General features: G+C 42.2%; 1 protein-coding gene across 1 annotated transcript in view; it reads right to left on the bottom strand.

The window, feature by feature from the left end:
• The window catches only part of MYO16 (myosin XVI), a 518,261-nt gene that overhangs the window by 176,126 nt on the left and 329,671 nt on the right, over positions 1 to 12,464 (bottom strand). Inside the window, exon 21 of the mRNA XM_055543007.1 lies at positions 2,007 to 2,079. Within this exon, the coding sequence (XP_055398982.1) occupies positions 2,007 to 2,079 (73 nt within the window). The remainder of the gene's footprint in view (positions 1 to 2,006; positions 2,080 to 12,464) is intronic.

Raw genomic sequence — 12,464 nt, 5'->3', positions numbered from 1 at the left:
TTTAAAACACCTCACAGGCAAATTCAGGAATCTGCTAAATCCACCGTAAGCTGTGATATGATTCCTCACAAAGAAAATAATTTTATTTTTCAGATGCCTCTTGGGTACTGTTGTGCCCCAGTAATTAAGCAAGCCAGTGAAAACGGCATGGCCAACCTACCCAGCAAACTAAAAGCACATCTTTCAAAATATTTACTGTTTTCTTAATTTAAGTCTAAAAAACTTGGTCTTGAGTTTTACCCTTAAGTATCTAAAGCTTTTGGTATTTAACAGACTTGTTTTTTTAGATTAAAAAAAAAAGCCATTCTTTGTTATATAAATATCTCAGACCATGTATATGTTGTTAACTATATAATTAAAATATTTTAACTTAAGGAAAGAGTGGTAAGGGACCCATGTAACTGTAGTAAAGATGTTCGTTTTCATGAAAAGATAATACGAATGTTTTGCACATTTCAGCTGCCAGCACAGGCCTTATGGGTGCCCAGGCATGGGTGCAGAGTGGAGCCTGGGAGCCCAGCCCGTGCGGACACTGCCCACCTGTGATTTTTGCGTATCACTAACCAGGAGATGCAGAAACTGTGAGTCTCCTTAGAGACCAGAAATCCGTCTTTTTCTAAGACAAAAATGTAAGGAATCAGTACGACTGGCATCAACATTCAAACATGGGGGCTGAGCTGCATTGGTGGAGGCGGCTGCAGGCCTGCATCTCTCGTGCGACAGCCTGCTGCCGGCTCTTCACTGCCTTCTTCCTTACGGGCATCACTGCTTCTCTTAATAATAAGCAGTAAATAAACAGACCATGAAGTCCTCCCTTTTGCATGAATCCATGGGCACAGAAGCACAAAGGGAGAAGCAATCTCTGGTCTCCTTGGTATTATTTCAGAGGAGAATTTGGGTAGAGCTTTGCAGAGAAATGATTCATGATGATTCACCCTGGACTAAGTGAGTCAGCATGATTAAGACCTAGTCACAGGGCTTTGCATCCTGTTTTTAGGGGGATAAAGGCCGAACTGGAAAAGGTTTTTGGGTGTTCCCACTTACAGAGGTGATCATAGCTACCCACCATTTCTTACACACGTGCAGAGAGCTGGAAAATGACACCAGAACCTCCATAATAGGCATCTTGTCTATGCTCACAGCTCTGTGGGTCTGTTGCCATCTTGACATTACAGATAAGGAAACCAAAGCTCATTACAGATTCTACATCTTGGCCAAGACAGCTCTGCTAGTAAAAGTCACAGAATTGGGTTTCAACCTCATGCTAGTTAATTTCTTATCTGGTGTCACTAACCACCCTAAGCACTGCATGCTTGAAATTTTTCATGTAATATAATACAGTGTGGCTTTTCCTTTTTCCACCTGTACCTTTTACAGGTTTATTTTTCCTTCTCTTCTGAGGCAAATTTTATTTCTATACTTAACATTTAATTTTTAGATACACTTAATTCAATTAAACTATTTGCACTATACTAATAGCATGCCTAAGGAACTGAGTGCCTTTCAAGTCCCCCAAATTGTAAATGGATTAAAAATAATCAATGCCTCTTTAACCTCCTTTTATGAGTTGGCTATTAGTCATATGTATGCATATGGCATAAAGCTGAATCTACAAATAAGATCATTGACCATGAAAGTATGTCCATTCCGATTTTTGGCCAGGGCTTGCTAAAGCCCTTCACCCTCGTTTCAGAGATGCCCACACTGTCTCTGGCCCAGTTGAAATGGCATTTCCATAAATACAGCTCCAGTCTTCATCAAATACTGTCTTTTAAAACAAGCGCCTCTGTTTAAAACTAAATGATTAGGCCAGTTTACAAGGTCATATAAAAATGATGACTATGTCAACAAGCCAGGGACATTAATTTAAAACAGGGTGGCTAAGCACTTCTTTTAATTATATGTGTGCAAGAAATCATGAGACAGTCTCTCCTGAATTCACAAGAGGTAACTATTCATTGGAAAAACCATTCAAGTTAATAAAATTTCAAAAGAAATCCACTTACTTGTTCAAATTCATTCTTTTGAAATTCTTCAAATCCGAAGATGTCCAGAATCCCAATGCCCCACGTCTGTGAGCTGAAATGGAACAGAACACAGTTGAACAGGCATCCTTAACCCTGCCCACAGCCACTCCAGGTCGGAGAAACCTGGCCACTGAGCACGTCGTTGATAATCTGAAGTAAAAGCATGCACACGGTGATCTTAACCTGGTGAAAAACTGAAAATTAGGAGGGAAGAGTGTTCTTTGAACGCTTCGATTCAAACACAGACTCATTAACAAAAATTCATTTGATATCTAAGTACAAACTGCAACAACAAATGGATGGTTTAACATTTGCTTCTCTGCAATACCTTCTCTGTCGTCTCCTTCAACCAGACTTGCTTCCTCTGAAGGACTTTGCAGCTACCTGTTGAGTGGGTCTCCTTAGCTAAAACTTGTACCTTGCCAGGCTACCCCAGCCACAAGTCAAGCAATTTCTTCATCATACATAAGTACAACACGAGTTAACCCCATTAAGTCACACGCATGTTCTTTCACAGATTAAACTGAGCCTCAAAGTGTTCTTGTAAATAAAGAACTGTGAAGATCATGAAATGCAGGTGCAAAATGGACAGGGATCCACGTAATGACTTCATTCTCCCGAGTAAACTATCATCCTCAGAACTTGCTCGTCCCGGACGGTTAAAGCACAGACGCTGGCCACCTCGCTCTATCAGCCCGTGTCCGGTCCTGCATCCTCTTTCAACCGCCCCGCCTCTTTCCACGCCACACACGGAGTCAATGAGAAGAGGAGGGGGACTGTGCTTGACCCGGCGACACCGACAACCTGGATTCTGTGGGGCTGTGGGGGCAGCACAGGGTGGGGTGGGGGGTACCCCTGAGGAGCTTCTTGCAAAGAAAGGCCTGGATGCTTCTGGAACACTGGTCAGCCCACCCCTCATGTTAATGTCTCTCTCCAGTGCATCTGCAGGGGGAATGCAGTCCGCATTTTCCGCCAGTAGGAATAACGGTCCCTCACCACGACGGTGCTCCCTGTCTCATCACGTCTCCTTGCTGGCGCAGAGGGTGCGGGTTTTGCTTTTGTTTGCTTGGCCGCGCCGCATGGCTTGCGGGATCCACTATCCTGTCTCTATTTACTGCCAGTAGTACAAATATGAGCTTCCTAAGTAGGAAGTAGAGCACTTTTAAAGTCCTAATACAAGCATCGCATGGCAAAGAGTGTGAGTCAGTTAAGGAAGCAGAGAACCATTCACTGGAGGTCTCTAGGTAACTAATTCAGTATTTTAGAAGAGAAAAAAAAAAAAACTATTTCCCTCTCTGTCCAAATAAACTCTACATGGTTTAGAGAGTCAAATGCTAGAACAGAAAGCTATAAACACATACAGGAAAACAAATGTAACCATTTTTTCCCCCTTGTCTTCAGTTCTGTGTAAGGTCAAAGGAAAACATTCAAAAGCATGATTATGCAAGTACTAAACTCCTCTGGAGGATAACTAGTATAAATGCAATTAAACTCTGTTAGAAGTCACTATTGTTTTAAAACGCACAGTCTCTTTCATGTTCATAGATCTTTTGCACTGACTTTTGCCCGCCCCGCCTCTTTCCACCATCTTTACAATGTGGACAGAGGGATGCTGAGGGTGAAGCTCGCTCAGTGGGGACCGTGGTGCTGAGGTTCAGGCTGACTGTCGCTTTGCTGTGTGTGCATGTGTGTCTTTCATGTAATGAGCTGCATCATTTCTCTTGTAGGAGGCTAGTGATGAAGCTTGTCAAGTTTGGGAGTTACTCTATCTTCACAAGGATCCTGATTCAAACACTTTTTAGTTGGATAACTTTGGCAAAGTCATTAATACTTCAATTTTCTGAGCTGCAGTTTCATCATCTGTAAATCTAAGATAACAAATCATATTTATCCAGCTAAACATTTCCTATGTAAGAAGTGAGGTAAAGAAAGTTCTAGAATAATAGCTAGTACACAGTGCGTCTCCAGTCACTGGAAGTTGCTTTAAGAAAAGTTGTTTAAACATGCTCTTGAAGGAAAGAGGGTGGCAAACAGAAGAAACATAAACATCAAATCAGCATAGTAAATATCAATCTCATGAAAACTGCAAAGGAAGTAAAATTCTGAAAAATTATGATGAGAAAGATATTCCCGAATACTTTCGTTGGCAGCTGAAACTGGCAGGGCCTTCTTGAAAAATGACTTCCTTACATGGCATACGGAGAAGGCAATGGCACCCCACTCCAGTACTCTCACCTGGAAAATCCCATGGACAGAGGAGCCTGGTGGGCTGCAGTCCATGGGTCGCTAAGAGTCGGATATGACTGAGCGGCTTCACTTTTACTTTTCACTTTCATGCATTGGAGAAGGAAATGGCAACCCACTCCAGTGTTCTTGCCTGGAGAATCCCAGGAACGGGGGAGCCTGGTGGGCTGCCGTCCATGGGGTCGCACAGAGTCGGACACGACTGAAGTGACTTAGCATAGCATAGCATAGCATAGGTGGCATAAAGCTTTGAAATACTCATATCATTTGAACCAGGACTTCCATAAGTAAGAACCAATACTAAAACAATGATCAGAAATGCAATTAAAGACAGAATGATGCCCATTGTTACAGTTAAACAACAAAAAGAAGTAACAGATACCCCACTCTAACGACACAATTAATTAAACAACATGCATCCTAGGAGGGATTTAGTGAAACTGTCAAGTTAATAGAAATCAATACACAAATTCTCTACAAATAAGCCCTATTATATATCTAGAAGACCTAGAAAGAAGTACAGTCCACCTGAGAAGAGGACCTGGAAATGTCTTCAGTGGTAGACCTAGAGGTGACTTCTTAATGTTCACAATGTTCTATGTGTGTGAGCGTGCCCAGCTACTCAGTCGTGTCCGACTCTTGAGACCCCACAGACAGTAGCGCACCAGGCTCCTCTGTCCATGGGCTCTTCCAGGAAGAACACTGGGGTGGGCTGCCATTTCCTCCTCCAGGGGACCTTCCCGGCCCAGGGGCCAGCCCTCAGCTCCTGCAGAGTCTCCTGCACTGCACCCGTTACTGCCGAGCCCCCAGGCTATTACAATTCTATTAGCCTTTGCTGGAAAGACGTGTGATTGAATGCAGAGTGGTCACCTTCTGAGCTGGTGGAGGAAGGGTAACTGTGACCTTCAGGGCAATGCAGCCTAGCCGAGGTGGTGCGGACAAGGGTCTGTTTTTCAAGGCATGGGAGGTGCAGCAGGGACCCTGGGAGTCAGGAAACAGCAGGGCTGCTTCCTGACGGCCAGGTGCCGGCCCAGAGCATGGCTGGTCACTGCCACCCGGCACCAGGACCACGCAATCGGGCTCTCAGGTCCGACTCCCCAGACTGGCTCCTGGCTGCCTGCACAGCGGACCTCCTCCAGTAACCCCCAGCAGTGTAGACAGAAGTCAGGAGAAAGGGGGACAGCCACGAGTGGCCAGACCTCACACACACTCTCTCCCGTTCTGTAACAACAGGGGTTTTGTGTGGACAGAGGACGCCAAGGCGGTCCAGCTGCATGCAGGTGAGCATGACGTTGATCATGGTTCCGATTAAGGAAAGTAAATTATTAATTAGTAACGTAGACTAGCATGTATTTGGTTCAAAGAACACTCCTTTCATTTATTCACATTGCATACGTACCAAATTCCAAACTACATTTTGTTACCAGATAAAATGTTTAAAAAAGATGGAGAAAAAGGAATAACTATTTTCAGGGAAAAAAAATTAACCCAGGTTTAATGCATTTTAAGGATTATTTTTGCAACTACTGACAGACAAAATGTGTTTGCCTTTTTTTTTTTTTTTTTTCAAAAATCTATTTCATCATTTATGATTGAGTAAAATTTTGTTGTTCAGTGACTCAGTCATGTCTGACTTTTTGGGACCCCATGAACTGCAGGCTTCCCTGTCCTTCACTTTCTCCCGGAGTTTGTTCAAACTCATGCCCATTGAGTTGGTGATGCCATCCAACCATCTCATCCTCTGTCGTCCCCTTCTCCTCCTGCCTTCAATCTTTCCCAACATCAGGGTCTTTTCCAATCAGTTCGCTCTTCGCATCAGGTGGCCAAAGTTCCAGAGATTCAGCTTCAGCATCAGTCCTTCCAATGAATATTCAGGACTGATTTCCTTTAGGATTGACTGGTTTGATCTCTTTGCAGTCCAGGGGACTCTAGAGAGTCTTGTCCAGCACCACAGTTTTGAAAGCATCAATTCTTCAGTGCTCAGACTTCTTTATGGTCCAACTCTAACGTCTGTGCACGATTACTGGAAAAACTACAGCTTTATGTGACTGCTACTTCAATAGCCGCTTTGGCAGGAGGGAGTCCAGGGCCTGCAGCCAGCAAAATGCCGGTTCCATGCGGCAGTCCGCAGCGCTGTCATTTCACTTATTGATATCTCGACTCGTATTACACAGGCATTTAACTCAACATCCAATTTCTAGCAAGGACGAGCAGACAGAGGTCATCAGATGAACCCGGATTCAATCCGTTAGGCAAAATTAACATATTAATGAGATGATCTGCTTTAGTTCAAATTCTGCCCTGGAAATCTCCTGAGGGTTTTCTTAACGGTTAACAAAAATGCCTACCCCGCATCGACTCACTAGTAAAATACACCACTTTCGATATCAGACAAAACGCTAAATGCCAGGGCATCTGTCTGACTTTGATTTGCCTTCCAGGCCTGTGGGTATGAGAAAGGGGAAAGCCTGAATTAAAGAGCATGTCCTCTTCGGAACACGGATGAACTAATTTTATTTGGGCAGCGAGGTTGGGGGATCTATCCACATCAGGTTTTGTCCTCAGTCATCTCCGGGCAAGGAGGTGAACTGGCAGTTACCTAAGTAATTCAAAGTCAGCTCAGGAAAGAAATGAATGCTGTTTGGCACAAAACCCTTAGATGGAGCCAGAGCTGAATCAGACCCTGTGGCTGATCCCTGACACATCAGACCCCAGACGGGGTAAGAAATACGAACATCCTAGCATCATCTGCAGTGTAGAGGGCTGATTCAGAGTTCACCCCCTGCCAGAACGCAGGGGGCCACCCGATGTTTGGATGTGACCAGCATCTTCCAAGGGCTCCCTTAGCGGCACTGGTGGTAAAGGATGCAGACGGAGGAGACGTGGGTTTGATCGCTGGGTCGGGACGATCCCCTGGAGTCGGAAGTGGAAACCCACTCCAGTACTCTTGCCTGGAGAATCCCAAGGACAGAGGAGCCTGGTAGGCTGCAGTCTATGGGGTCACAAAGAGTCGGACATGAGTGAGCAATGGAACACTGGGGGAACATCTTTCAAAATATCCTGACTAGGAATCATAGAATCCTAGGTCCTGAAAGCAAAACCAAGCCAGAGAGATAAGCCAACACCCTTCATTTGTAAGTAAATGAAATGTGATTATCGCAGCTTCAGAGGTTGAACAAATTAAGATTCACAAGACATAAATGTCTCACTAAAGATTTCATTAATGCTAAGTGTCAAGCTTAGAATAGAAACCCAGATCTCTCGATTTCCAACTCCCTTTAAAAAAAATTAAAACTGAGTTAAAAGATAAAATTGCTGTATTCATAAATTAACTACCATCTTGAATATCCACAAAAATGAGATCTATATAACATCTCAGCCCACTAGTCGAAAGTACAGTAAAAAGTGCTGCTTCATTTTTCACTTATTATGCTTTTCTCTTTTTTCAACCATTTTACTAAGATTTAATTACATACAATGTTGTATAAGCTTAAGGTATACAGCCTGTGGACTTGCCCCACACAGACTGCAAAATTATCATGCTTTTCTTAACAGGGTTCCTTTTCTCCATAATAATTCTGTCTGAATCCAAACCCTTCTTTTTACGAGGTTCCTTCTATTTAAATTTTAAAGAGCACTTTGGATTATCTTTGCCAGTTAATAGTAGATTTTGAAAATTGTTAAAGTTTGTGATTAGTCTGCCCCCCAGATGATGATAGAGAAGAAAGTTTGGAAGAACTGGGATCCACAATCATCTCAGAATCCCTCGGACCACCCAGGAAATGGACACCTGTCTTTCTAACAATCACCTTGAAGTACATATACTTGTAACTTGAGGTTCAAAGGAACCGCCATGAAAATTCAATTCACTGGATAGTGACTTCCAGCAAGTGGCTATTGTTGGTAAGCAACCAGCCCAAAACTCCCTGACCAAACAAAACAGGAAGTCCTCATTATGGTTCTAGGTCCTTTTGTTAGCGTGGGTGGCCTGATGGGGGTTGGCAGGTCTAAGACAGCACCCTCCTCCCCAAGGGCCCTGGGGTTGGCCAGCCAGCCCTTGGCTGGCTCACAGCACCTCTCCCCACCTGAGAAGAACCTGGGCTCAAGAGTGAAGGGCAATGACAGGGATCTCAAGGGACTCTTGCGAGGCATTCGAGTTGGCGCCTCTTCACTTTGGCTGTGTTCTCTTGGCTACAGCAAGACACAGGGGCTGCTCAGATGCCAAGGTAGAGAGAACAGACCTAACCTCCTGATGAGAGAAGCGTCAGAGCGGTATTGGACAGGGCAAGGATGCAGAGATGCAAGCAACTGGGGGCAGTTTTGCCCCACGCTTCTTCACTTTATTAGCTCGCTCACCTTTCAAACGGGTAGTCTGAAAAGTGCACCTCGATCTGCAAAGCACACTGCTGGCTGACAGAGACCCAGATACAAAGAACAGAGGGACAGAGGGCAGTGCTTTCCTCAGGGACACGCCCATGGACAGACACGTTAACTCTAAATTATCATCTTGGGAGGAAATAAAGAAACCGTTTATATTTTTTAAAGGTAGCTTTAATTTTCTGACCGTTTCATTGTGGGAGATGTTCCTGGGAAAACTCAGGTTTCAAGTCTGACACGCAGGGTTCATACTCCAAGCCCACTAACTTCCCCCAGCTGGGTGACTGGGTTGAGCTGACTCAACCCCTCTGAGCTCCAGTTTCACCATCTGAAGAGCATGCTCAGTTGCTTCAGTCAAGTCCAACCCTTTGTGACCACAGGGACTACAGCCCCCCAGGCTTCTCTGTCCAAGGGATTCTTCAGGCAAGAATACTACAATGGGCTGCCATTTCCTACTCCAGGGGATCTTCCTGACCCAGGGATCAAACCCGAGTCCCCTGCATTGCAGCCGGACTCTTTATTACTGAGCCACCTGGGAAGCCCCTATCTGAAGAGAGGAGACAATAATTCCTTCCACACGCTAATATCAATATTAGCTGCAATAATCCCTGGCTCAAAGCCTGGCTCATTTATAGGCAATTTCCAATAAAGGATAACCACAAGAAATGCACCTCACCACCTATTACATCTGCACCCAGGAAAAAGCCAGGTTTGGAAAGTATATTTTTAATAAGACGGTGTGTCAAGAGAGAAAAATTAAAAGCTTGGAGCTGACAAAAACTAAAAATGTCCTTTAGTTGAAAAGTCCATCCTCCTCCATGAGAAAATGATATTAGAACAAGGCACACCCCATTTAAACAGCAGGGAGGTTTCCTTCCCGGGTTTCCTTTGGGGAGAGGCAGGGTCCCCGAGAGCCGGAGTGGGGCGTCCTGCTCTGGCCTCTGAACGGCGCCGCGCCATCATTTATTCCAGCAGAACTGCCAGTGTGCGCCAACGACAGGCGCGGAGGAGCTGAATGCGTACAGATTCCGTTAACTCTACCCAGCAGGACAGGTTATCGGGGGTGGAGCAGAGGCCGGACGCATTTCCCCAGCGAGAAATGAAACAAGAGCGTGGGCGCCGCTAGCAAAGCCATGGGTTTCACCCTCCATATAAAATAGACACGCTTTAGCCTCTGCACTCTTGGCTCAAGACAGAGCTACAGAAGGCTCATGGGTTTTTATTAGCCTAATAAATCACTGAATTTCTTACGTACATTATTAAATCTATTTGGCCCTCAAATAATATTTGCAAATCACATACTAGTCACTATCAAAAAGGAAAAGCACCACTGTTCAATACTAAAAATGCCATGGTCTCATAGATCTGAAAGATCACCTCTTTCCCCCCATGTCTCCTAAACACACGCACTCAGGGGAAAGTACACAGCTCTCTACTGGTTTGATAAGTGACCTATTCTTGAAATAATTTATCATATTATCATGATTAATATTTGTATTTAAACATTATTGTGTCCATAGTATGTGATAATTTTTATAATAAGGATGGTAATTTTTAACCATTTTATATTTATTACGAAGTATTTTAAAAAAATTTGAGTAATACAATATACATGAAACTTTGGTAAACCTCTCACATTTTTTTATTTCTCTGGATACTTTTATTTTTAAAAAAAATGTATATCACAAAAAAATGAAAAAAAAAAGTGCAATTACAAAGAAAAGGTTCATAGCTCTTTAGGAAATCATTATACATATGAGTGTTTTGGTAAGGAAATGGAGCAGAAGGAGAATTATTTAGAAAGCAGGTTTTGTCTTAGATATTTTGCTAAATTGTGTAGTTTTGGTTGTCATGGCAATAAGTACCATGATTTAAATGTCTATGCAGAAATAGAAGTCACTCCTACCATATCCATAAGAATCAAAGAAATCTCATTACTTAATGGAAAAAAAATTCTCAATTTGGATGAAGGAGGGAAAAACACGGTATGCCAAATTTATTTTTCTGACAAACTGCTTGTTATTTAATCTCTGAAACAAAAATAAAGACAAAATATTTAGAATTAAACAACAAAGGAAGAGCGACATACAAATCCCCTGGAATGCACTAAATAGGCAGAAGGTACTTCATACACTCAGGTCAGCAAAATCATCAGAAGCTATGAAACAAGCATTCCAGTGAGGAAGTCAGATAAAAAAGAGAAAAATTCAGAGGCAAAATAGGGTATCATAAAACTGCAAAGATTAGTCAGATAAATAGCATACACACGAGAAAGGACAACAAGACAAATAAATTGAGTTTTGAAGACAATCCGTACAGGCAAATTTAGGCAAGATGTGTCAGTGAAACTGGGGCAAAGGCATAAATAAATAGTATCAGGACTGAAAGCTGTCAAACCAGAATTATAAGAGATACTGACTGGAAGATTATAAACAAAAGAAAACTGTGATTTAGTTGGTGAATGTACTTAAAATCTTAAAGTGGGCCATTTTCTAGAAAATATATATGACCTTAAAAAGAGAGAAAATAATCTGATTAGATCCACACACTTTAAGATAGTATTCATAGGTCAATTCTCCCTTCACCTCCTCAAAAAATTTTTGGGAGAATTTCACCAAACACTCAAAGCATATATAATTTTCATTTAAAACATCTTAGAAGAGAAGAAAAACAGAATGCTCTCAATTCTTCCTTAAACATAGATGCAGAGGATAAGATGGAGGGATGGCATCACTGACTCAATGAACATAAATTTTGGCAAACTCTGGAAGATAATAGAGGACAGAGGAGCCTGGTGTGCTGCAATCCATGGGATCACAAAGAGTCAGACACAAGTTCCCCACTGAACAACAACAGCAACATAGACATAAAATAAAAAGATTCTATAAAAAAAAAAAATCTTGTCTCATTATTGAAAATAAATGCAAACATCCAAAATAATGACTAGAGAATCAAATTTAGTACATCATGACCAAAATAGGACTTACCCTGAAAATAAAGAATTACTCGACATCAAAAAAATATACATCACTAAAATTTGCCACATAAGCTAAAAAAGGAGAAATAATCTTAATAGATAAAAGAAAAACATTCAACAAAACAGTATCCATTATGGTGAAAACATTCAGCAAAGATTATCTACTGGAACTCTACCTAAACAGATTTGCTGCTAAGTTACTTCAGTTGTGTCCGACAATGTGAGACCCCATAGATGGCAGCTCACCAGGCTCCCCCGTCCCTAGGATTCTCCAGGCAAGAACACTGGAGTGGGAACCCCATGGACTGCAGCCCACCAGGCTCCTCTGTCCACGGGATTTTCCAGGCGAGAGTACTGGAGTGGGGTGCCATTGCCTTCTCCTACCTAAACAGATTACTCACTGACAAATGTTTAGAGGTATTACATTAATTTGGACACAAGACAAGAATAGTCTACTATCACCATTAATTTTTAACACTGTACTGGGAGTGCCGGCCAATGCAATCAAATAAGAATAAAGAGAATGACGAAAAAGACAAAGAAGACAAGCTCACTATGATCATTTTCATGAAGATTTTCCACTGGAAAATTATTAGAACTAATAAAGTCAGCAGGGTTTCTAGATATCAACATATGAAACTCAAGATTGAGTATCCCAATAAACAAATTAAAATATAATAGAAAAAGAGCACTCATCATAGCAACAGAAAGTACAAAGTACTTAGAAAAGAATGAAATAAAAATGTGCAAGAAATTGATAGAAAAAACACAAACATATTTAAGAAATTACAGAATGTATGAAGAAAGAAATATATAAGAAAAAATATATATTTCGTATT

The sequence above is a fragment of the Bubalus kerabau genome, chromosome 12, assembly GCF_029407905.1.
Source record: "Bubalus kerabau isolate K-KA32 ecotype Philippines breed swamp buffalo chromosome 12, PCC_UOA_SB_1v2, whole genome shotgun sequence".
Lineage (NCBI taxonomy): Eukaryota > Metazoa > Chordata > Mammalia > Artiodactyla > Bovidae > Bubalus > Bubalus kerabau.
This window is presented reverse-complemented; position numbering and strand designations above follow the sequence as displayed.